We start from the raw sequence: 27,210 nt of genomic DNA, 5'->3' as shown, positions 1-27,210 counted from the left end.
TTCAGCAAGTCCCCGGCTGTGAGACTCTTTTTCTTAGATTGGGTTCAAGGGATCAGGTGAGAGCACTGCTGCTGTACCAGCTTTCCTGCTGTGTGGCAGCTTCCCTACCTGGGCTCCTGGAGGGCGGTGGAATTCCCCAGGCTTATAGTTCTGGGGGATTTCAACCTGCCTTCTCTAGGGTTGGGGTCGGAAGTAGCCCAAGATTTCATAGAAACCATGACTCCCCTGGGCCTGTCCCACATTATGCAGAGCCTGACTAGTAATAGTGGTTACACTCCCAATTTGGTGTTCTTGTCGGAGCAGTGTCTATGTGGCCTGGAATTGGTAGGCCTGTCCTTGGTCCTCTTGTCATAGTCAGATGACAGTCTGGTGGCAATGAGTTTCTCAAAAGTTGCATCCCCCGCAGGGAGGCAGGATCTATTAGATTGATCCGCCCCCATCAACTAATGGACCCAGATGGGTTCCATAAGAAACTGGGGGTTATAATTACAGATCTATTAAGCAGTCCAGCCAAGCTCTTAGTCACTGTTTGGAATAGGAAGGTGACTAAGGCTCTGGATAGGATTGCACTCTTGCGACCTCTCCTCTCTGCGCCCTGAGGTATACAGAGGAACCTAGAGGGATAAAATGCATGAGGAGACATCTAGAGTGCCACTGGCAGAAGACAGGAAATGAACTCGATTGAACATAGATAAGAGCTGCTACTAAGGCTTACCTTGTGGCAATTCGTGAGGCGAAGTGTAAATACTTCTCCACACTAATTGCCTCTGCAGATAATCACCAAGCGACCCTCTTTAAGGTGAGCCATCTCCTCCTAGAGAAGGAGGAGATTGAAGTCCACCTGAAGCAGCACTAAGGAATTTGCAGATTTTCTGGAAGACAAAATTGCTCGGTATTTATTATGGAAGGAAGACCCAGAATAAACGGGCCTGGAACTTTTAGAGTTACTTGAGGATTATGGCATTGCTGCTGGTTTAAAAATCAATAAAGAAAAGATGAAAATGATAGTTAAGAACATGACCAATAAAAAGAAAGAAATTTTGACCATGTAGTTGGACGTCCAGATAGTCAAAAAAATAAAATACTTAGGAATCAACATCTCGGCACGTTGCACCATGATTAAAGAAGATAACTATGACAAATTGCTGAAACAAATAAAAGAAGATCTGGAAAGGTGGAGCAATTTGAGACTCTCTTTATTAGGAAGAATATCAGTAATTAAGATGACCATTCTATCCAAAGTGCTCTTTTTGTTCCAAAACATACTCATAAAACTCGACAAGATTTGAATAAACTGACGCCAAATTTCATATGGCAAGGAAAGAGGCCCAGGATCAAATTGAAGTTATTACAAGAAGCAAAAGAAAGAGGAGGATTTGGACTTCCAGAATGGGAACTATACTATCAGGTAGCAGCACTTACCTGGATTAAGGACTGGATAAACTTAAAAGACAGAAGACTACTGCATTTAGAAGGCCATGACCCACAGCAGGGCTGACATGCATTTTTGTGGTATGGCAGAAACACTGTTCACCAATACTTCTTAAGGCATAAAATTCAGCAAGCTTTATTTTTGATTTGGAATAAAATTAAACTCCAAAATTATATGGAATTGCCAGCCTGTGTGATGACCCAGGGCGTAGCACAAAAGCAACACAGTCAAATAAGCAAGAAATGTCCTTTTAATACCTCCAACTTTGCCCCCAATGTCCAGGTTATCTTCGGATGGAGAAAAAAATCTCCCAAGAACAATTTTTAAGTGGAGGAAATTCAGTCCGAAAACAAAGTACATACAAACTGTAAATAAAAATCCACACAAACCATGCTGCAGTAATTAAATTGACAGGGCAGGAGAAGGAATTGCAGACTTGAAAGCCCAGTAAAACACACACAGTTGGGAAGACACCAAGAACCCAGATAAGCCTCGATGATACCAGATAATTTACGATTTGCTCCCAACAATTTTGCTGTGTACAGCTTCCCTTTTTAAACACTGTGTTCCCAGCTGCAGCTAATGAAGGGAATCATGGCCCTTTCTCCCCCGTAAGCCATGCAACCCACATTGCTCCCTTCTCCATTCCTCCCTGCATGCCCTAGGATGAAGAGGGGCCTGGGTCTTGCTCCGAATTCCCTCTCCCTTGCTCTACCTCTCCCCTGCTCTGCCCAACTGGCTTTTGCCCTTTGAGTTTCTTCCACAGCCAACGGAGCCACACTCCCACTCCCTGTTAGCTGCTCAGCTTCCCCATCTGAATCAGATTCTGACAGGGGCATGACAGCCTGGATATCCACGCTAGAGGCAATGAGTCCACCGAAACTTGTATAACCAGACCAAAGCTATTACTTACAAAGATATCATAAATGATGAGAGGGAACTGAAGTCGAGACAGGATCTAAAAAAACAAGGGGTAGATCTGGAATGGTGGGCTTATCTCAAAATTCAATCAAGGTATGAAAAAGATAAAAAAAACCTCAGGAATTAACATTACCCTCCCCTTTTGTAGCAACTCTTTGTCCATCAGCCAGACTAACGCACATTTGCTTGCTGCTTTCAAACCAGAAAATGCTTGTGGATTGTTAGCAATATGCTGGCTCGCCCCATTGTCCAACAACCACATATTCCTGGTGTGTTCAGTTGTTGATGCTGCCAGGGAAACAACACTGGAGAACCGCTCCACATGTGCTGAGTAGTCCTGTGCCCTTCTCTTGCTGCTCCTCTGTTTCTCCTCTCAGGGCAGCATCTCTGGAGATGCTCATTAGAACCACACATGTAGCATATCTTCAAAACGTTCACTGTCTTAGCTGCTCTACACCATCCTGAACCTTTGAAGATGCTGGTCTGTGCTGAGTGCTTTCTCCTTCCTTTCCTGGTTTCCTCTGCAGCTGTTTCTGATCCTCCTCTAACAATTGACCAGTTAAATATGTCATGGTTAAATCCTGCTCCTGCATAGACTCTAGATTGGTCACAAGAACGTCTCATGAACTGTCAAAGAAACTGAGCACCTCGTACACATTGTGTGCCTCAGTAAATGTCATTCCTCTTTCTTCCAACTCAAGGAATGTCCTTCTCATATTCTGCAGTTGTGTGGGCATGCTCTCCCCTGGCTTCAGTTGTGCCTTATATAGTCTCCTAGTCAGCAACACTTTACTGCGCATAGTTTATTTCATGTACACACTGTGCAACGTCTCCCAGCACTCTTTTGCAGACTGGAGAACCCTCATGTGTATCAGCTGACTGTCCTCCAAAGCCAGAATTATGCTGGCAAATGCCTTTTCATTTTTCCTCTGATCCCCATCATCCAGGACTGCCCGTGGATCAGCAACAATTGTCCACAACTCCTCCCTCCGCAGGTACATCTCCATCTTCACATTCCAGGAGATGTAATTTCTTTCATTCAGCCAAGACACCAAGAAACCTCCTCCCATTATGTCGACAGAGGTCATGTTGCCACTAACCACAATTTAAACCACTTACTCATATCAAGCTCCCACTGGGTTTCTCTTCTCTCTAGGCTTTCCAGTCACTCTGATCTTCTCTCTATACTGGGTCCATAACCTGTCAGAGCATTTGCAGTGTGACTATTATTGTGAGACAACCCAGGAGCAAAACACAGCACACAGAGACTTAAGACATTTAACAGTGGTTTATATACAAGACATATTCAGAAATATACATGGTAGGCAAAATACCTTACAAGCAATCAATCTTCTTCTTAACTCTACACAGAGAACTCTGCAATGGATACTGGACACAAAGAGAGAGAACATGGCCTCTAATTGCTGCCTTATATTAAAGAGGTAGAACCCATCCTCAGTCTTAAAGAGACAGTACTAATGCTGATTCATCTTCATTGTATCAGCCTTATATTGCATCAGCCTTATATTGCATCAGCTTCACTGCGGGTCAACTCTTAAATCCCAATACCGTAACAAAAATTCAGGATAGACACCTTAGATAAAGCACACAAATTTTTTGAACATCACTTTACAGCAAATGAAGAACAGGAAAGTAGAGAGGAGATAGAAAGTGTCAGACTGTTCATGAACTAGCAGAGACATGGTAACAAGGTCAGCCAATGAGAGCTGAATTAGAAACTGAAACTGAGGGAGCCTGTGCATGGTCCTGCAGTTCTGTGTGCTATGCTGAGAACTGAAATTATTCTTCTCTGCTCTGAGCTCTGAAGCTGCTGCTTGTATTTTGCTTGTGTTACCTTGGAAGAATCTACTATTGGTATTGTACATTTTACTCACATATTATTATGTATATAAAGAAGTTAATGAATCCTACTGAATCAGTCATCTGTATGTGCTTTCTGATTTGATTTCTGCAATAAACTCTAACGGAAAGTAAAAGTCAAGATGAAATGCAAATAGAAGAAAAAACTGTAGAAAAAGAAGAAGGAGGGAGGAGAATGAACAGGACAAACAAGAAGGTGCAAGAACAAAAACACAGAGAGAGACAAGAACAACAAGAAGGGTAAGACCTATATATAAGTGAAAAGATGGAAGACGAAGTAAAGATACTATCTGTTAATATAAATGTGAATTCTCCCATAAAAAGAAAACAAACCTTCACCAAACTACAAAAGATTAAAATTGGATATAATTTGTCTTCAAGAAGTGCACGTTAAAAAAAAATAGAGTAACTTATTGGAACACTCTATATTGGAGAAATTGTACTCATAATTAGCTCATCAAAATAAAACGGAGAGGTAGTATTATATATTAAAGAATTGTTAAAAACTAAACAAATATATGCAGATGGAAAAGGAAGAATATTAATGAGGGAGGTATTAATAAACCAGAAACAAATTCTCTTGATTGCAATATACGTCCCAAATAATCAACAAGAAGAGTTCTACATAAGTCTTCATAAAAAGATAACGGAAATGGACTATGAAAACTTATGCATCATAGGGGATTTCAATGCAATTTTAGACATTAAAAAAGATTACAAAAGCAATAAAAAAATAAAAAAGCAAGAACACTTCCAAAAACCTTCTCCAACATGATACAAGAAACAGGATATCTGCAGGATATCTGGAGAGAGCTTAATCCAAAGACAAATCAATACACATTCTACTCGAATAGACATCAATCATGGTCAAAAATAGAATAGTGTGGATGACACTACTATAATAGTATGAGGACAGAGGTCCAATAGGTAGAGATAGTAACGAACACATGGGCAGACCACAATCCTATTAAAATTGGGTGGAAGGGACAAAAGAAGAAATTGAGATGGACATTGACTCAAACTATTCTAAAAGATAGAGTTCACACAAATGATGGGGAAAAAAATCAAATTTTTCTTTAAAAAAAATAAAAAAGAGGAAACATTGTTACAAAATGTCCGGGACATGGCAAAAGCATATATGCGAGGATTAACAATTACATACATGGTAAGAAGAAACAAGAAAAAGAAACAACAGCAAAATATGTTACAAGATGAGCTTAAAGGACTAGAGAGAGAACTGCAGAAGGATCCTCAAAAAAACAAGACAAAAGAGAAAAGTTATTTAATAAAACATAAACTGAATCTAATAATGCAAGAGGAAATGGTGCAAAAATCAAAATGGCAAAACAAAACTTTTTTGAACATGAAAATAAGCCAGGGAGGTGGTTAGCATATAAATTGAAAAAGGAAAAAGAGAAGAAAATAATACACTAATTATTAGATGAAAAGGGGATCCTTCAGCACCAGAATGAAGATAAAAAGGAAATAGCTCAGGAATTCTTTAGGAAATTGTACAATCAAGAAAAAATGCCAGAAGATACAACTAAACAATATTTGGAAAAAGCTGCATTACCTAAAATACCGGAAACAGTGAGAGTACTGTTGAATGAAAGAATAATGACAACAGAAATAATGTGAGCAATTAAAAGGCAAAAATAATAATAATAAAACCCTGGAACAGATGGACTTCCCGCAGAACTCTATAAAATCTTACAAGATATACTAGGACCTTACCAAAACTGCACATTCCACATCCAGAGTTTTTTCTGGCTGCGCTGGCATACTATGTATTTCCAAGGAGAACCACACTTTGCAGCATGAAGACTTGTACTCTGGAAAGGAAGAAAGGAGGGAGGGAGGGAGGGAGGGGGGGCAGGAAGGAAGAAAGGAAGGACCAATCAGTCCTGAGTTTCAGCTGAAGCACTTAATTATAGTTCTTTTTGAAGTATCCTGAGTATTTCAAATACACTGCCAAAGAGCAGAATGATTTGAGATATTTATTTTTTTAGGATTGTGACAGTACCAGACACCATATTAATTACTGCATTTTTCTGAGTATAAGATGCGTTTACCATATTTTTCTGAGTATAAGACGCATTTTTCCACCCCCAAAAGTGGGTGGAAATGTCCGTGTGTCTTATACAGTGAATGTTGGCAAAGCTCCACCCACCCACCAGCCCCCTTTGGCCTTTGGCCACTGCCTCCCAGCAATTTGCCTCCTTACTACAAATAGCAAATAGTCTGTTTCAGATTTAGCACAGCCTGATTAACACGAACAGCTGGTTGTCGGTTGGATCAGCCTCCTGACAATCAGCTGTTTCAGGTTGCAGGGATGATCATTGCCTCTTGCCGTCTCCACACTCCCCATTTTCAGCCTCCGCATCCCATTTTTGGCCTCTGTGTGTCCCATTTTTGGCTTCTTTGTGCCCCATTTTCTGCCTGTTCTGATCCCCATTGCCAAAAATGGGGCACGCAGAGGTAAAAAACAAAACGTGTGGAGGCTGAAATTGGGCATGAGGAGACAGCAATAGGCTATGGCAATCCCAGCAGCCTGAAACAGCTGATAGTCAGGAAGCTGATCCAACTGACAACTAGCTGCTTGTGCTAATCAGGCTGTGCTGAAGCTAAGTAGGCTGTTTGCTGTTTGCTGCAAGGAGGTAAATTACTGGAAGAGCAGAGGCAGAGGCAGATTTTTTTTCTTGTTTTCCTCCCCCAAAGCTAGGTGCATCTTATACTTCAGAGTGTCTTATGCTCTGAAAAATATGGTATACACACTGGAATATATTATAGGCTGAATAATATAGGCTGGAAACTCTAAACCACTATATGCTCTCTAGAGTCAATATGTCATCTGAGTCAGTGGTGGGATTCAAATATTTTTGCCACCGGTTCAGTGAGCGTGGCTTGATGGGTGTGCTTTGCTCACGTTCACACACTTTGCATGCACGAGTGCACCAAATGCGCACTTTGCACAGGCACAGAGGTGTTCTAATTTGCCTCCTACAGGCCTGCACTATCCCGGTTGCTTCAGCAGCTACCACGCAGCACTATTCTGTGCCACGCAAAGCAGCTGCACTTCAAATTCAGTGGATAAAGATGTGTATGGGAGCCTGGGCGGGCAGGTGGGCCCAATCACTGCTACCGGCTCGCCAGAACCAGGCCAAACCAGTAGAATACCGCCACTGATCTGAGTGATGAACATTGGATGTCTTAGACAATGAAATACCTTTTTCACACACACATATATTTATTTGCTTATTTAGTTTATATAGCCGATTTATATTTATAATGGCAGGCTCACATTCAACTCAAGATTCATTGAAATCGACATACAATCTTAGGGTTGGAAGGGACCTTAGAGGTCTTTTAGTCCAACTCCTTTTTCAAAGCAAGAATCCTAATACCATCTCGGACAAATATGTGTCCAATCTTTTCTTAAAAACCTTCAACAATGAAGAACCCACAACTTGAGAAGCAACCTGTTCAATTCCTCCTTATTTCCAAGTTGGAGCTATCTCTGCCAAGCTTTCACACACTGCTTCTTATCCTGCCCTCAGATGTTATAAAGAATAAATAGACAGCATCTTCTCTGAAGCAGCCATTCAAGTATTGGAAGACTGCTATCATGTTTTCCCTCAATCTTCTCTTTGTTAAGCTAAATATACTTAGTTCCTTTAGCTGTTCATCATAAGATTTAACCCCCACACCCCTTATGATCTTTGTTGCTGTTTTCTGGATTCTTTCCAGGGCTTCAGCACCTTTTTGGTATTGTGATAGCCAGAATTGGATGAAACATTCCAACTGTGGCCTCGTCAGAGCAGTATAGAACAATACTATTACTTACTATGATCTTGAAACTATAACTTTTTTGATGTAGTCTAGGACTGCTGGTTTTTTGAGTAGCTGCAGCATGTTCCTAATTCATACTTAAGCAATGGTCCACCAGTATCTTAGATCCTTTTCATAGGCATTACTGAGCCAGTACTGCCTAGCCCAGGGGTGTCAAACTCGATTTCATTGAGGCCGCATCAGGGTTGTGTTTGACCTTGTGGGGGCAGGGGAGCATTGCTGGGATGGGCATGGCTTGGGTGGGCATGTCTGGGGTGGGTGTGGCCAGCTTGACATCACTCCTATGATGGCCAAGTGGTAAGGCAGGACTTCCCTCAGACCCTCCCTCCCTCTCATTATAAACTTCCTTCCTTCCTTTTCTTCTTTTTCCTTCCCTTTTCATTCTCCTTTCTTCTCCCTTCCCCTCTTTCCTTAACTTTCCTTTTCTCCTTTCCTGTCCCTTCTTGGATGCTCAAATGAAAAATGGGAAACATTTTGCCTTTGTTTTGCTTTAAGTTTGTTTTGCTAGCCCTCTCCCAGTGATAAACAGAGCTCAGGAGGGCTGCACACGCCCTCTCCCCCTGGGCCCCATTTTTGGCCAAGACAGCCTCCTGCAGCCCTCTGCCAGTGATAAGGGAGGTTGGCAGGACCACGTTCGGGCATCCCGGCTCCATTTTTGGCCATGATGGCCTCCTGCAGCCCTCTGTTTTTGCTGGCAGAGGGCTGCAGGAGGCAGTCACAGCTGAAAATGGACCCCAGGTGGGCACGTACAGCCCTTCTGAGCTCCATTTTCACTGGTAGAAGCACCGCAGGACAGTCCTTTGCTGTTTCCACTTAGTTTCCCATGAGAACTCTATTTAAAGTACTGTTAAGATTTTTCTGATTTCTTCAACTCTCACCCCCATACAAAAAGGAGGGTGAAGGATGCTCTTATAGATAACTATGTTTGCTTGTCTCAAAATTTATTCCTTGAAATTATTTAATACTACAGCCCCTAACCACTCCATCCGTTTCTATCAGAACTGCCACCTCACACTTGTGCTCTGCTATCGCTTGGTACAGTCTGCCATGAACTCCAGGGAGACCAGATGGGAGAGGGGAGGATTCAGGGGTAATGAAGAGTTCACTGTATTCACCAGATATGTGACTTCAAGGTCCGATAGCTGAGAATGGACCACAGCTGCATTCCAATCCACATGTGAATCAACCATTCCAAAAATTATCACTCTGAATTTGATCAGGCAATGGAGCCCAGCAGGGGGATGCACCTAAGAAGGTGAAGTTACACTTTGGGATTTTGTGCACACTTTTCAGTTCTGGCTTTGCTCTACTGTATTTCATTTGACCTTTAGCAAACTACACCTTTCTCAAGAAATGGAGTTAAGGATCATTCTTGCTTAAAGGTTCAAGTTAAGGTAGGTCTGACATTAAGCCAGAACAATTCTTGCATGGCTAAACAGGTGTCAGAATATGTTAACAAAGTGTTGCAATTCCAGCTAGACTTCAGTCCCAAGGTTACAGTAAAACACATTTGCCATTTCAAACTCTTCGAAATAATCAGGAGAGAATACTGGAGGACTGTTAGAAAGGGGTGGGAAAATCACACAAGGTTTTTTGGAGGTAACATAAACTAGACTCTATATCAGGAGTGTCAAATATAAGGCCCGCAGGCTGGATCCGACCTGTGGGGTGTTTAGATCCAGCTCACGGAGTTGGCATGGAAATTGCAAAGGTCCAGCCTGCAGTGCCTCTGCTAGCAAAAATGGGGCACCAGGGGGGCATTGTGCACCCCTACCTCCTGTTTCACCTTCCGTGGTGGTGCAGAAGGCTGTGCAGGCCCAAAATTGGGGGGTGGGGCAGCCATCACCAGTCCCCCACCCTGTTTCAAGTTTCCATGGTGGTGCAGGAGGCCATGCAGGCCCAAAATGGGATGCAGGGGGCATTGTGCACCCCCTACTCCTCATTTCAGTTTCCATAGTGGAGGAGGCTGTGAAGGCCAAAAATGGGGCACAGGGGCGTGTTGCATGCCCCCTCCCCCATTTTGGCTGCCAGAGTAGTGCAGGAAAATAGTTGGGAAAGAAAACAGTTTGGAATATAGGCAGCAATCAGAAAAAAAAAAATTGGCCAGGAAAGTATTTTTTCAAAAAAGGAGATGGCCAAAGAGAGTGGAGTCTAAATATAAGGTGGAGGGAGACACACTGTCATAGAAAAAATATGGATGGCATAGGAATGAGAAAAGCAGTTAAAAACAAATGAACTGTGGACTGGATAACAACCTCCAGTTGCAAGGAAATCCCTCTTCCAGGATCAATTTCCTAAGGCAGTGAAGTTGGGCACAATATAATTATTTGTACTGGCGGGTTCAAGAGAATTCTGAGTTGGGAAATTTTGACACCTAATTTTGCTTCATTGATACTCATTGAGAGGACTGGAAGATTTGGTGGCAGAGAGGACAATAGAAGGGATCTTTGAGGCTACACAGACTCAACTTTAGGCAGCTTTAATCTATCTGAATTTTACTAGTCAAGACAAGATGATCTTTTCCTTAGCAGCATTTTTTTCCTTTATTTCCTTTATTCTTTCAGCCTTTTTCTAACTCCAACTTTTCACTGCACTTTATAATTTGCACCAGAGGTGGGCTTCAACCAGTTTGGACTGGTTCAAGTGAGCCGGTTGTTAAGATTCTGCGCAATTCAGCCAACCGGCAAATCCCAGCACTGGCTGGTCCTGCCCACCCTACCCTGTCCCACCCCATCTCGCCTCATCCACCTTGGCCGATGGCTAGAGTCACACCCGCACCCAGCTACTCTCTGGCTCAACCAGTTGTTAAATTAGTTGAATCCCACCACTGGTTTGCACCCATTATCATTTTTCCCTATAGCTAGAAGGGCTTCTTTCCTTGCTTGAGCAGTTCCCTTGACTGCCCTTTCTGGGCTGAGTCTCCTTTTCTTTCTTCCTCTGGGGTCCTCTGCATCCTCCTGTTGTGACTTTTGCTTCTCAACTCATTTTTTCTCTTCTTTCTAAGACTATTCAGAAAATCGTACACCCCCCTTTTTTTTGGTTTATATTCCCGGAGAGGTAATTAAACATGTCCTTCTTTTTAACAATTTTTGCTTGTCACAGGAAAGGGACTGGTGGCTTGGCTGAGGTCTCTGGAGTCCTATGTTGACTTGGATTCTGCCTCTCTTTCTCTCTTTCCCTCTTTCTCTTCTGCCTCTCTCTGTGTGTGTCTCTGTCTCTCTCTGCATTTGGTGGTCCCAATTCTGCTTTTTCAATTAATGTCAACCGAACTAGGCCTTGATTTTTTTTTCCCTTGAGGTTTTTATGACTACTTTCTGAACTTGCACCTTCATCCTTGAAGCTGTTTGTCATATTACTGAGTTCATTATCTTCCTTTCCAACGTTTACACACATAATTCAAGTAAAGTCAAATTGCCACACTTGCTTTCTGTTTCCCTGCTCATCAATGGAGTTGACTTCTTGTTTTGAGGAAAGAGCCAAACTGTGAGCAAGCTGACTTTTCCTGATGGTTTCATTCTTATTTCAAATCAACTACCCCCCATAGATGCTACCCCTGTATCCCATTTTGGCTGCCAGAGTGCTGCAGGAGGCTGTCATTTTTGGTCTGGACATTTTAGCTGGCAGAGGGCTATAAAATCTAAAAACAAAACAAAAGGAAAAAGGTTTCCCCTTTTGCATTTGAGCATGCAAGAAGGGGCAGGAAAGGAGAAAGGGAAAGAAAAAGAAGTAAAGAGGGGGAGAGATCAAGGAAGGAAAAATAAAGAGAGGAAGGAAGAAGAAATTAGAATGAAGAGGGAAGGAAAAAGAAGAGAAGAGAAGAGAAGGGAAGAGAAGAGAAGAGAAGAGAAGAGAAGAGAAGAGAAGAGAAGAGAAGAGAAGAGAAGAGAAGAGAAGAGAAGAAGGAAGGAAGGAAGGAAGGAAGGAAGGAAGGAAGGAAGGAAGGAAGGAAGGAAGGAAGGAAGGAGAGGGAGACGGAGAGTCTGAGGGAAGTCCTCCCTTAGCACTTGGCCACCACAGGTGCCCCCCCGACATGTCACACCCACCATGACCACACTCACCCCAGTCACACCTACCAAGTCACACCCAGCCCTCAGCCACTCCCACCCTAGCCCTGCCCGATGTGAAAAACAGTCCTGATGCAGCCCTCAATGAAATCAAGTTTGACACCCCTGCTCTATATGGTCCTGAGATCTATATATCCTCCTCAAGTGTAGAAGATAAAGTTGCTTATGTCAAATAATATTTTGCTATTTAAGATGAAAATGTTGCTCAGAATTATCCCAAGACTCTTATATTGGTTATGAGCCACGTATCTAACTTATTATACTCTGAGCATAAATGTTAAATGCAAACAAAGACTGCATATTAAAATTGCAAAATAACAAAATGGCTAATATTCATGCCATATCTACTGACCAAGAAGCATTCCCATATGTTCATGTGTACTAGAATGCTAATTTATACTGATCATATAAACATTTTAAATAGTATCTGAAGAAAAAATGGAAATTTATGCTCAAATGCAATATATTATTAATGAAAAAATATGTTACAGGTTTTTAATACTAAGAAAAATGATTATACAGTATGATTATATATTGAAAAACATGTTTTCTGCACAACAAACATACTTGTCTTAGAATCAGGCAAAATGCATTATTTAAAGAGAATCTGGTTTGACACATAAAATAAAAAAGTATTTCAATGCAAAATGAACAATGATAGAACTTTTAAGCAGAATAATAAAATAACCATATAGAAAAACCTACCATTATTTGCCCCTTTGCTTGTTTCAAGCTTCTCTGTTGATGATCTCTGAGAGTACTGAACACCATCTGATTCCTCCAGTAAACAGTTATGTTCATACTGCTGCTCTTCTTTATCTTCAGCAATAAATACAATTATACCTAAGCAAATAGTTACCAGATGTTCTATTAAGTAAAGAATCAGTTTCATAAGATCAATTGCTACCTTCATCTCAATGCTAATATTGTGCTTAATTACAGAAGAATATCCAAAATTTTAATTCAAATTGAGTTTTGATATTTCTTTTATCTGACCTATATCTTGGTTGCTACTCTTACTCCAGTTATTCAAGGTTATTCGTCTGCCTATTACACACACTTGCTTGGAAAAAATATAAAATTCCACAGAAATATATAGAATTGAATGTAAGGAAAATAATAGTGGTGGATGAAGTTAAACACACTGTGGATAAGGAAAAAAAGCCATGTAAAACAACAAATGCTGCAAAAAAGACATGAAGATATTTCATAATGTATATGTATAAAAAGATGCAGTTAAACCATAATTAAGAGTTAGAAAACATCCTTACATATTGTGTTAAGGTAATAGTATGGTATGCTGGCTTGACATCTGTGGACAGAAAGCATTACAGAGGGTGATGAGCAGGGGTGGGAGTCCACCAGTTCTCAACTATTCGCTAGAACCTGTTGTTAACTTTCTAAGCAGTTCGGAGAACGGTTGTTGGAAGAAATCTCCCCTCCCCCACTTTACAGTGCTAATCCTGTAAGAAAGGCAGGAAGGAAACATTCTGGTGTTGTTTCTAGAGTAATCTTTATTGCCCTGCTTACATAAACTGCCTCTCCATTAACCCTTATTACATTCTTGGGAATAAGCCTAGACTCCAGAGGTTTTTTTTTCTTTGCTGGTACTTTCTTAAAGGGGAAGGGTTGTTTTAAGCTTTTACACTGCTGTTGGGAGGAAATACTCCCCTGTTGGAGTTTCTCCAGCTGGGATCAGCACTTTGAAGAAATAATTGAATAATGAAGCAGAGCTGCTGGAAAGACAAAGAACCAAGATGAGTGACATTCAGCAAGGCTTCTTGGCTAGCTAGAAAGATTGACATTCAAATGTAAGTTTACATACCCTTTCTGAGTTTTAGTCTAAAACTGGTTTTTGGTGAAGTTTAATTCTGTGCTTGGTGATGTTTAATGCTGTGTTTATTGATGGGATAATTTTCCCTATTCAGCTTTGTTTGGAAGGAAAAAGTTTAACCTCTGTTCCAGAAAAGAAACTGGGTTGAGAAATCTGGCTAGTTCCTATGTCTGTTTGTCTATTTGTTCTGGTAATTGGATTAACAAGCAACAGCTACTGTAGTGATTTAATTATTTGTATTGTGTTCAAATTTTTCCTGCCTCATGGTTTCTTTTTCTATCTGGGGAGGGGGTCTTCCTTCACTGCTTTAGTGGTGCTTTAGTGATTCCTGGCACTGTCCTTTTGGGGTGTACTTCCAAGAGGCAGGATGCAAGCTTGGCACTGATACTTTTACTGCCTTTCTGGGGGGCATGTGACCTTTCCTTAAATCTGGATGATTTCCTTGGGATATCTTGTGAGGTGAGTGAGACCAGCTGGTGTCTTTAAGTGGTGCAAATGGATCTTAGGATTGCTTCTCCTGGGTGTGCTCTTTCTGGAGAGCTTAAATGACCTCTCTGCTAAAGGATTTCACTTTATGAGCAAAAGTTGGCTGCTGATAGTTATCATTGTATTTTAACTATTTTCATTCCTCAAGGTAGAAATCCTGCCTGATTTGTAACTCCAGCTTGCAGGCATTTTTAATTTAATGACTGCTATTTAGGGCAGCTTTTTGCAATCAAAGCTTTTTGTATTTTTGTACACGTAATCCTTGACTTTCTAGAGTTCATTTAGTGACCATTCAAAGTTACAATGGCACTGAAAAAAGTGACTTATGACTGTTTTTCACCTACAACTGTTGCAGCATCCCCACGGTCACAAGAGGCCAGGCAAGGAGAAGCACCCTCGACTTGAACTACGTCGAATTGGCCATGCCCACCCAGTCATGCCTACCCAGCTGGTTATTAGGTCAAAGAACTGGTTTTTAAATTATTTGAATCCCACCCCTGGTGATGAGCACAGCCCAAAAAATTATGGGCTACCCCTTGATATTACTGGATGAAATTGCCAGGACCTGCTGCCTCAGCAGAGTGAGGATAATCCTCAGGGATGATTCACATTCTGGTCAGCACTTCTTTACTTGCCTATCATCGGGCAGGAGATATAGAAGCATAGCCAGCTGAATGAATAGACTGAAAAATAGCTTTTAGCCATGGGCCGTCAGATTTCTGAATGGAACATAACACCACAATTTAATATGATAGATTTGCAGGACCAGTGCAACATGTTCATATTGATGTAATATAATATGTTACATACATATAGGTATATGGGTGTTAGCCTTCCAGAAAACCTCAACTCCAATCAATAACTCTGAGACAGACATGCTCTCAAAGTTTCTTTTTATTAGAGTAGTAAACTAGCACATCTGGGAAATCCTGAATCTGAAAGTTCCAGGTTTCCCTCCAATAAGTAAAAAATTACAAATCCACGCACTGCACCCCGCATTGCTTCACATGCCCCAATCACCATCCCTCCTACGTGAGACATCCCCTCAACCATTCCTCAGCCAGGTTTGCTTGTCTGGCAAACCAACTGGTGTCTGGGGGCTTCCGTGGGGCTTTGCTGCCTTTGGAAGCTGTAATGGGCCTTGGTTGCAGAACCAGTGCAGGGGCCAGACATTCAGAAGCACGATGACCCACTTGACCAGAATGGTAGTATTTGATAATTCCTGTAGATTGGGTAGGAACAGCTTCAGCAGTTTTAGTCAGAGGACGTCTGGCCAAAGTTCTCCTAAGGGGCCTCTCAGAGAGAGGTTTTTGGTGTGTGTGAATTTCTCTATCCAGAACAGTGGACATGGCATACCAGTCTTGCAGTCGCTCTGGTACCTTTCAGATGCCACAGGCTATTCTGACTTCTGGATCTAAAATAGTGCAGAACCCATCTAAAGTCCCATACAAAGTCTTTTATAGGTTGATTACCTTGCTTCATAACTTTTATTTTGTCTTCATTTTCACCTACTCTGTCAGGGTCTTCAAATCTAGCCCAGAGCAGCTCAACAAATCCATCTTCATCATTTAGCTCCACAGCTTCCTTATTGTGTAGCTGGGCTATCCAGGTGGAAGCTTCATTCATCCCATCTGTGATTGTGGAAACTAGGTCGCGCTCTGTTTTGTATTGGTTTCCATATTGATCTATATGTGCCCAGATTCGGCTGAGGAAATAAGCAAGTTTTTCAGGCTTCCCATCAAATGTTGCTCTCAACCTTGGTGGTGCTGGTCTCACTGGGGAAATCATCATGGTGACCGCCAGCTGACCTGAAATCTTTTTTTTTTCCCCAATTTTTTTATTTCAATCTACATATAACAACAATACATTAACAGTGTGGCACCAATATATCATACATCTCTCATTGCACATATTCATATTAATTCATACTTCTTCAATATTTAAGTTCAACCTTACTCTCTCCAAATGCCTACCACCATATCAATTAAACATACATAATAATTCCATTATTGTTTTCTCCCTGTTTTCATTTTATTATTTTTTTTAAATAAAGAATTCTCATTTGGTAAGCAGTATGATTCCAGGTTTCACATCTCAATACAAACATGACCATAGTTATCTATTCATTTTATTTGTTTAATTTCATATGTGTCATCCTTGTCATTATTAAATATTAAGTTTATCTTATCCAATCCCAATTCATGTTCTCATATCTTATTTTACAATATTATCTAAAATTCTCATCTCAATTCTATGTTCATTTATTCAATTCCAAATCCTGATATATCTCCTTCCATTTTTCTTAGTATATTCTCATATCTTATTTTACTATGTTACCTTAAATTCTCATCTCCTTTCTATTGTCATTTCTCATATTATTATTTTTTCTGTTACATTTGTCATTTTATCAGTCCTTATCTGTAAATATAATCATCCCCTCTAGTTAGTAATTCGAGTTAACCACCTTCATTCTTCCTTAATATCAATCTCCCTATCTAGTATAAAAACACAAATATATATATTTTTCTCAGATTCTGCATTATATTTTCTCTATAAATCTATACATTACAAAATGCTATTTTCAATATATTCTTATACATCCCAACACATTGCCTTGTGGAATCCCCTTTCTAATCCCTTTTTTTTCACCCATTATCTCTCACTCTTTGAACAATGTACCTTCTTTTCATCGTTGTTTGTTTCCTGTTCCTCTTTATTTTCTGGTCCTTTTTCTTAATTCCCTTTTTCCCCATTCTTATTCCCCTCTTATTCTCATTCCAGTTATTAAACTTTTCTCTCTCCCTCTTTTGATTTTTCTTTTGCCCTTCCTTTTTCTGCTTTTTCGTTCTCTCTTTAACCATTTTCCGAATCATTCTCCCTTTTATCATCCCATCAGACCACAAATTTGTAATTCTAATTCCTTTTCCCCCCTGCTTAGATATTGTTGTTCATTTTGTCCTTCTAAGTTGGCTTCTTCTTTATAAAACTCCTCCCCCTCTGCTTTATTATGTTCTTCAGTATGCTGAGTCACCATTTCTAATTTCTGTAATACATAATTACACATTTCAAGTTTGATTTTTATCATGTTCCTTGTATCCTGCATATCCGATCTTATATCTTGTGAGTCCAGTCCTATATCAACAAATAGCTCCTCCATTATATCTTCTCCTTTTTTCTTTTTCTTTCCTTTTCCTTAATAGCTGAAATCCCCTTCTTTACTAGATATATTCAATCCCAGAGTCCAATATATTATTTCAGCCAACATCTTTTAAGTTTATTTTCAACAATTCATATTCTTGAGTCTTTATTCCAAATCCTCTGATTGGCCTCCCAACTGTTTCCCAAATTACTGGCAATAATAAAGTTCCTTTTATTTTCTTTCAAGTTCCAAGTCCAAACTCTCAAAGACCAGACACTTGTTTTAAAACGGACTAAAGTTTTCCTGTACCATCAGGTGGCGCTCTTGAGTCTTTTTCTTTTTAACTTTCTTTGTTGAATATAAAATTTTTATTAAGTTTGCTAATTTCAATCATTAGCTATTCTTTTCAACACACTCAGCATTTAGTTATGCCCTTTAAGTGCCCACAGTTCAATATCTGTCCAGATTAATTTTTAAACCTTTGCTGTTAATATATTTTCCTCTAAATTTGTCCTTCAGATTAGTCCAATAGAATAATCAAATCCAAATTTAAAAACCAATTTCTTTCTCACGTTCTCTGGTCGCCACTTCCACATACTTCCCTCCAAAATAGCCCTTTAATCTGATACTGGGGTACCTCAAAAGTGATGTCCTTTGCCTGGTTCACACTCTGCTTGCTACTACTCTCTCCAGCACAAAACTTAGTTTCCCAGAGTGTTCTTTGTCTTTCTGGTGGCCATTTTAGGACCACTGCTACTTGCCTTTGGGAGGGATTTTCCTGTCAGGAAGGGGAGCTGCAGCTCCCCTCAACCCTCCAGGTGATTTCCCCCTTCTTCACTACCCCACCAAGGTGGCTCCAGTCTCGACTGGGACCCTCCAGCAAGTGAGCTCAGGCAAAACCATGCACGATCGTGGATTCCACACCAACAAGGAACAAACCAGAAGTCCGGCTGACCTGGAATCTGCTGGGGCACTGCTGTGGGTGGCAGGAGGGGGCCCTCTCTAGCCAAATGGAATATTGCCAATGCCATGCTGAATCCACTGCCAGGTCCTAGATCGGGAAAAGTGAATGTGGGGAAGATGTTCAGGTGGCCTCTCCTCTGGTCCCATTTCTGGATTTAGATCAGTCTGGCAACTTTTCCAGGAATCCGTTTCCTTGGGCTGAGTGCCCAACCTTCATCTCTCTTCTGCAGCTTCAATGGCTTGCACAAATTTTTCAGAAGGAGGATACTAGGTCTCAATCAGTCCTCCGGTAACCATTCTCACAGCTCCTTCTGCGATCTCCTCCTTCTCCTCCATCTTCACTGAGTCTTTGCACCACCCAAACTTTAGGTCAGTACTGGAGCTCAGCACCCTGGACAACTCCCTTTCGGGGTGCTGGTAGCTATTTGGAGATTCAGGATAATGTCAGCATTCCAGTAAACCTCAACTCTAATCAATAACTCTGAGACAGACATGTTCTCAAAGTTTGCTTTTATTAGAGTAGTAAGATGGCACATCTGGGAAATCCCGAATCTGAAAGTTCCAGGTTTCCCTCCAATAAGTAAAATCCACCCCCTGCACCCTCATTACATCACATGCCACAATTACCATCTGTCCCAACTTGAGACATCCCCTCAACCATTCCTCAGCCAGGTGCAGAAATAACATGACCTTGACTTTAAAAAAGAATGCTATTATGTCTAACCACATGTGTTCCACGAAATTCCCCCCTCCCATTTTCCCAGGCTCAAGAATGTGGCATTGTGGAAGCTAATATTGCTTGCAAAGTTGACAATGGGAATGTGTATTACTTATTTGGGTTTAGGGATTCTATTTCTGTCAGATCCATGTATCTGTCATTTCTTCAATGGAAGAAGAAAGGGGGGGGGGGGAGACTGATAAAGAAATCCTTCTTGATGTAACCTGAATATATTTAATCTGATATCGAATATGTATAACTTACACATGATACAATGGAGGGATGAAACCCAGATGGCCAGAACCTATCACCTCTGGGAGAGACAGCCAGGGATGAAGAGGACATAAAAATTCCACAGTGAGATGTGTCCTGGGAAACTCTGGAAAAGGTTGTTCTAAAAAGGAGGTGGGGGAATTAACATGTTGGCTCTTTGTTTTACTAAATACACATCAAGATAAGGGGAGGGGTTTTAAACTCCCTTATCTATCCTGGTATGCCTGAGAGACCTTAGACGCTGCTTTTAACCCCTGCATGAATTGTCTCATCTCAATAAAGGATTCCTTTTGATACGTTTTGATACATTTTCAGAAGTTCATTCTAGTTGATTGGGAAAAGTTCTGTAGCCTGACAATTTCTTTCATTTGTTGAGTTATTGAGATGTATTTTGTGTTAAGGGGAGGTTGCACCAAGGGAGGGTCATTCAATTTCATTGTATACATGTTGTGCATTGACAATAAATATTTGATTTGGTTGTAAAAGGCAGAAACTATGCAAAGTAATGTGTACTAAGAATGAATGCAAAAGCTACAACGGTAATTAGTTTGTTATGCAAAGTTGAAGAGACGTTTGATAGAATTCTGATTGAAATGATGCAGCAGATAATAATGAAAAAAATCTGGGAAGTGCAGTGTGACATTATGCCAGCTAGATGATGTACAAAACAAATTTTTGTTCTTCAACAAGTCATTAAGGACTGTTTGAACTTTAAAAGGTTTATTATTTGTTAATCTAACATGAATAACCTTCAGTTATGAGATGTTTTGCTAACAGTTTTTCCAGAAAAATCACATAATATCCTTGAAGCAAGTAACGTGTACAAAGCTAACTTTAATAGAGATGTAAAGGATATATGGTACAGTAAAAATTTAAACTATAGAAGGTGAAACTGGGATTCAATTTTAAAAATTTGTTTCATTGTGGCAAAAGTTGTTTCATTCGAGTATGAATCCATTTCCAGAACTGTTGAATTTTGCAAGATCACCATCAGATATGAAATAATGATCTGCTCATTACATATCAAACAAATTTTAGAAAATGATTTATCCATTTTATTAATTAGAATTGGAAAAAATATATAGCTATAGTGAGATATTCATTGTGAGCAGATCTAACTGCATTAATAGTCAATTCAACAACTTCAACAACTATTAAGATTGGTTAACAATAAATTAGAAATTCCAGAGAAATTCCCAGCTTCCAAAGGAAAACTGTTCTGCCAAATTTTAAGTAATTAACACTAAACATATTTTCTTCTGCAGTTAGAAAAAGAGAGGAATGGAATAGTTTCTCTATTAACAACTTAGATGTCACAGTTAGCCGCCTTGAAAGATTTTTTTTCCTTAAAAACATTAGGGTAATTGTGAAGAAGAATTGTGAGAATTAAGGTTAAAAAAAACCTTTTTCAAACTCTTTTTCTCAAGGAAAAAATAAAATCATTTCTTATCAATTAGGTGCTAGAAGCACTCAGACCAAAAGAATTCTGCAACTGAAACAAGACAGTGAAAGTATTAACCACAAGAAAGCTAACTACAAAGAATAAGGAAATAACAATAAGGAAGTAATTCCAGCTTTTTAGATGATGGCTAAAGCAAGGATTTCTTTGACCTTTTCTTTTTATTCTAGGGTGAGTCAGAGGTGGGCTGCTGCTGGCTTTTGGGGCTCAGGCAATCCCCTAGCTAAGGCTTTGCGGAGCTTGGTGAGCCCCCAAATCCCACTCCTGGATGGCCCTGCCCCACCACGCGCCGGTCACCAGAGCCTTAGTGCAGGAGTGAAGTGGCCCTGTACTTGCCTTTGTCCCACATTTGCACTCAAGGCAGCCCTTGCCTCACGCCGCACAAGGGTGGAGGAGAGAGATGAGAGAGAGAAAAGGGATTTCTCCCCTTTTCTCTCTCTCATCTCTCTCTCTCTCTTTTATGTGTGTGTGCACACACACAAGCAGGATACCCTCTTGGGCCGGGATCACAGTGGTGGCAACCGTGACTCCTCCTCCGGCTGCCACCACTGCGGGCTCACATGAGTAGCCAGCCATGCTGCGGTGAACCAGCTTTTCCTCCCTGCATTTGGCGGTGATGGCAGTTGCTCCTCCTTCCTGAGCCGACATAAGGGGGACCATGGCTGGCACTAAGCTGCCTGAGAAGGACGTGGAATTGTAAAAAGCAGCCGGTCGCAAATGAGAGAGAGAGAGAGAGAGAAGGGGGAGAGGGACACAGAAATGAGAGAGAGCTAGAGACAGGGAAAAGAGAAGGAAACAAATGAGAGAGAGAGAAGGAAGAGAAAAACAAAAGAAAAGAAAAGAAAGAAAGAAAGAAAGAAAGAAAGAAAGAAAGAAAGAAAGAAAGAAAGAAAGAAAGAGAGAGAGGAAAAAGAAAAAACAAAGAGGGAGAGAAAGAGAAAAGAAGAGAAAAAGAAAGAGAAATGGGAAAACGATGGAGGGAGAGAATGAGAGAGGGGAAAAAGAAACAAATGAGCGAGAGAAGGGGAGAGGGAGAGAAATGAAAGAGTTGGAGGGAGAAAATGAGCGAGGGAAATAAATGAGAGAGACGGGGAAAGAAAGACAGAAAGACAGAAAGACAGACAGACAGAAAGAAAGAAAGAAAGAAAGAAAGAAAGAAAGAAAGAAAGAAAGAGAAAAAGGGGGGAGAGGGTGGAAAAAGAGAAAAACAGAAATGAAAGGGAGGGGGACAGAGAGAGAGAGAGAGAGAGAGCCATTTCCCACAGAAAACACCAAGAGCAACAAAACCCTGGGTAGGCATGGCTGGGGGTCATGTGACTGGGTGGGAGTGCTGTTGAATTGGCCACACCCACCCACCCATGCCCACCCAGGGCAGTCTTTAGGGCAGAAAGCCCCTTGCTAAAAATGTGAAGCCCACCCCTGGGTACCATTATATTTGAACCCATTGTCTCACCTATCTCATCTTTTACCATGTATATTAACCTGCACATGCTATAACCCCATCTATGGATTAAATATATATTAAAATTTGCATATGTCTATTAAGAGAGACAATACCCACTCCTTTCAGTCTTTTCTATAATTCACTGATCAATTAACCAGTTTATATTTCAATTAAAATGTTCTTATCTTCTTTTTAAATAAACTAAAAAAAATCATACAATGGGTAAGTAGGCATTTGGATTGGACTCAGACTTCTCACTTCCTGCCAACGTTATCGTATTTATTTGATTAAGAAAATTTTGTGTGATCAATCCTATTTTACATTTTGCACCTTCAGTTAAAAAAATGTATAAATGATAAGGAAATCATGAGAACCTCAGAACACAAGCAATGGCTTTTTCTAGATATTGCTACTCATCAAGAAGGTTGCTATTTTATTTAAAAAATGATTACACTCTTTAGCACTAAGAATTGCTCTGACAAATCTGGCAGAGAAACATATCTATGAATGAAATAATCAAATCACAAGAGACATAAATGACACAAACCAAGTTCAACATGATGAAAAGCAACAAGCCAGAAGAGAGAATAGGTTGGATAAAAGAAAAATAGTTTTCCTAAATTCTGGGAAACATATGTTCTAGATTAGAATTATATTTAATGGGCTTTAAAACAGGAAGAAAGAAAAGCTTTTGTACTTGATTCTTTGGAAACTAGAATAGGTTAGAGATCAGATAATTTAATGTTAATTAACCTGTAGTTGTAATAAGATGCTAGGTTAAATTTAAAACATACCTTTAAATATTCCACGTTTCCATGGAGATATATTCAGAGTATAGGCAGCTGTATCCCCAGGTTCTACCTTCAAAGTCTTTTCACAAGTCACTATGGGAATATCTGAAGATACCTGATAGGACCGGGGGAAAAAGACTCCATTACAATTTTCTTGCAAATAGTTTAGAAAATTTAGCTCTTAAAATGAGTTTAAATTCCAGTATTTTTCTACCATGCTTAATTAGAACTACCAGGCCTTCATTATAAAAGTGCAAATGACTACATTGCAAAAGCAGTTTGTTGCTGCTATCACTTGATCACTTTGCTGCATTCTAGTACCGTAGTCATCTAGATTTTATATCCAGCTTAATTGATTGTTGTATTAAGGAAACAATTTCTGGGGTATCATTTCAAATCTGTCAAGTTAGGTATACAGTGATACCTTGGTAGCTAACTGCCTTGAAACTCATTGAATTTGGTACTCAATGCATTTTGATGTGAAAGTTTTGTCCTGGCACTTATTGTTTGTTTAGTACTCAATGCACAAGCTTGGCTGCCTCATGACTCCCTATATTATCTTTTATGGGAAAAATTTGTTTGGTACTCACCATTACATCTTCCAGAACCACTTAACAATGAGTACCAAGGTACCACTTTAATAACTTTTCAATTTTTTTGACAAAAGTGAAGCTTTCAAGATGACTTTTTCTAAAGCTTTAAAATCATACAGTAAATTTAAAAAGCAAAAAATACTCAATATACTTTTAGATGCATAATGTAAGCATACAAATCATTTGAATTGACAATTATCATAAAAAAAATCACAAAGTGATACATTAGAGGTATGTGTATATGTATGGTGTGTGTGTATTCATTCATTATTTCAACTGAATATTTTCTACTTTCCATTCTAGTGTTAAAAACTGTTTTCTCAGGTGATAGTGTAATTGATACAAGTAGAATAATGTAAATTAGAGGTAGACAGCCTGAAATCTCAAGATATCATGCAGCTCTTGAAACCTCCTAAAGATACAGACCCTAAAAATCTACATAAGTTAAAATTATCATTGTTTAAGAATGAAAAAAAATATTGATTGTATGAGTAAGGAGAAATATTTTAACTATATAATTTTAATTAAGTATAAGTTAAAATAAAATAAATCTGTTCTAATTTGTTTTAACTTTATTGCCTTTCTTCCAGTGCAGGCTCTTAGCATAGTACTCAAAAATCAAAGGCAGCACATGTACCAGAGCAATTATATCCTTAATATCAATAAGGTCAATCTAAACCTAATTATGGTTTGGATTGAGACCAATCTTAGATTATAATGTAAAAATAATAATCTAAAGGTCCAACAGATTTTCATAACATGATAATGAAAGAGACTGAGTATTTCTGGATATCAGTTTTTCACCCAGCAGTTAACAGGAATTTATGGCAATAAGGAAAGCAGAGCAATCTTCCCAGGCTTAGCCAAAGACAGCTATTGATAATACAGAACCTTTTTCTCATCATTGGTCTAAGCCCATGTTGGTGAACGTATGGCACGCATACAGTGGTAGAATTCAATTTTTTTTTACTACCGGTTCTGTGAGCGTAGCTTGATGGGTGTGGCAGGGGAAGAATACCGTAAAATCTCCAGTCAGAGGTGTGTACGCGTGCCACAGGTGGCACACAGAGCCACTTGTGCCAGCATGCAAGCCGCAGGCAAATGTACCTCACTGAGCATGTATATGCCTCGAAGGTGATTTTCAGCCTGTTTGAGGCCTTTTTCGGCTTTCCAGAGGCTTGAGGACTTCTGCAGCCTTTGCAAGCCAAAAAATAGGCCCATTTTGTCACTTCCTGTATTTCTGGAAATACCGGAAGTGACAAGATGGGCCCATTTTTCGGCCTGCAAAGGCTGCAGAAGTTTTTCTCAAGCTTCTGGGAGGCAGAAGAAGGCCTCAAACGGGTCGAAAATCAACTGGGAGGTGCAGTTCGGGTAAGGAGGCAGCAGGGGGTGGGCGGGGATTGTGCATGCATCCACAGGGAGCAGGTGCATTGCCTTCTGGGTGCTGGCATGTGAGCGCACATGTGAGTGCGCACACAATTTTTGGTACAGGAGCCCAAAAAGGTTAACCACCACTGGTCTAAGCTGTTTACTCAGATACAGCCCTTGGTATTTGCCTTTGATATTGCAATCTACATACTTTGTACTAAAAAAAAGGTATCCCACCAAATAAATCTATACACAATGTTCTTATAAGCCAGCAACAAGGCAAATTTGGGCAAACAATTTCTGTTGCATTTAAAACACTACTCTGCTGAGAGTTGACAGGATATTTTTTCTGCTTAAATCATTGTGCAGAAAATACATGTTGATTTATTATTATTATTTATGAAATTTATTTGCCACCCAACTTATATCCAACGGTTTAAAACTTTCCTTCATAGTTAACAAAATCCTTAAGGTCAGAGTGGGATTGCAGGTAAAAAAAAAACATGGAGTAGAAGTGGTAAGAAGACAATCTAAAGGCAATATCACTGAGTACCTTCTGCCAAGGACCAAACTCTGTGTCATATACCAGATTGATAATCAACAGCAGATGAAAAGGAATTCTGCACATTCTAAAGCTGGTAGCTATGCCCTGCGATTATTTTTTGGAACATACTAGCACCTTTAAAATATCTAAAATTATATCTAATTGAGAATTGTGTGAGTTTGTAGAGAGTAACTATGCTCACTAATTGGAAAGTTAGAAGAATATGTGTTTTATTAAAGATGCATCAAATAAGTTTTGGTTTTGGTAGGGTATGTGTATATGTGTGCCTTCAAATCAATATTGATTCTTGGTGACTGCCTGGAAAAATCCCTGCATATCCTTTTGGCAAGATTCCAGAACTGGTTTCTCATTGTCTACTTCCTAGGGCTGAGAGAGAGTGATGGCCTAAGCTTACTCAGTTGGCTTTGTAAGTGGGATTAAAACTCACAGTCTACTGGTTTCTAGCCTGATGCCTTAACCTCTAAAACAAACTAGTTCCTGCATTTAATAGTAAGAATATTAAAAATAAACACAAATACTCAACTGAAGCATTTCTTATTTTTGGTTTTGAAGACAGATCTTCTGATTTTGAGAAGATCTTATGAAAAGAGAGGAAAATACTAAATTTTGCTTCTGTTATTTATTTTTCTGTTATTATTATTTTACTACTCTGAGCATGTTAATGATCACAAGATGGAAAACAATTTAACTAATAATAAAGATCAAAGGAATCTCAAACTAGTTGGGCAAATGGAATACCTTTTATTTCTGAAAGCTCAGTGCTTCATACTGTATATTACATCACTGGTTATTCTTTATATCATTTGTATAATGGCATCATTGCACAGATCACATAAATGAAGTTATTTGCATCATTTGCAAATGATATTGTGATACAAATCAGCTTGAATGATATAAAACCAGTGTAAATTTACCAATTCATTTAAGGCTATGTCACAAGCAAAAGACATCTATTATTTCAGGGGAATGTCTGTGGAGCAATTTGGTTTTCTGTATCCAAAGTCTGCTTAAAAATGTCTTTATATTGAGGTTTCACTGTATACTTATTAGACTGATCATTCTGTAAAACATTCAAACTGACATATATACCTTATATATCAATTCATTCTTGGTAAAATTTGGTACCATTATGACCTTCTGTATACTTTGTCTAACTTGGCAATCTAGGTTAATATGATCCAGTGCCAATGGTTTTGTTGCAATCCCTTTCAAGAAAAAGATATGATCGGTACCATCTGCTTCATTTTGTAAAGTAAGCTGCCCCTATGATAATAGAAAAGAAACATTTATTATCAGGGCAAAAACATTTTTGCAAAATAAAAAAGCAAGTAAATAAGAATATAATAAAAATTAATCCCTCCCAAATTACAGATAGTCCTCAATTTACAACCACAGTTGAGACCAACACTTCCGTTGATTGTTAAATGAAT

The 27,210-nt window shown here is 39.6% G+C and overlaps 1 protein-coding gene across 1 annotated transcript in view; it reads right to left on the bottom strand.

The window, feature by feature from the left end:
* CFAP47 (cilia and flagella associated protein 47) overlaps window positions 1-27,210 on the bottom strand; it is a 410,718-nt gene that overhangs the window by 245,332 nt on the left and 138,176 nt on the right. Inside the window, exons 25-28 of the mRNA XM_087937909.1 lie at window positions 26,870-27,043; window positions 23,258-23,369; window positions 12,853-12,990; window positions 5,969-6,066 (exon numbers count right to left, since the gene is read on the bottom strand). Of these exons, the coding sequence (XP_087794035.1) occupies window positions 5,969-6,066; window positions 12,853-12,990; window positions 23,258-23,369; window positions 26,870-27,043 (522 nt within the window). The remainder of the gene's footprint in view (window positions 1-5,968; window positions 6,067-12,852; window positions 12,991-23,257; window positions 23,370-26,869; window positions 27,044-27,210) is intronic.

This window comes from Pseudonaja textilis, chromosome 7 (assembly GCF_049901715.1).
Source record: "Pseudonaja textilis isolate UNSWEBS1 chromosome 7, rPseTex1.2, whole genome shotgun sequence".
Lineage (NCBI taxonomy): Eukaryota > Metazoa > Chordata > Lepidosauria > Squamata > Elapidae > Pseudonaja > Pseudonaja textilis.
The sequence above is the reverse complement of the archived record's forward strand: the minus strand, read 5'-3'. Positions and strand labels throughout refer to the sequence as shown.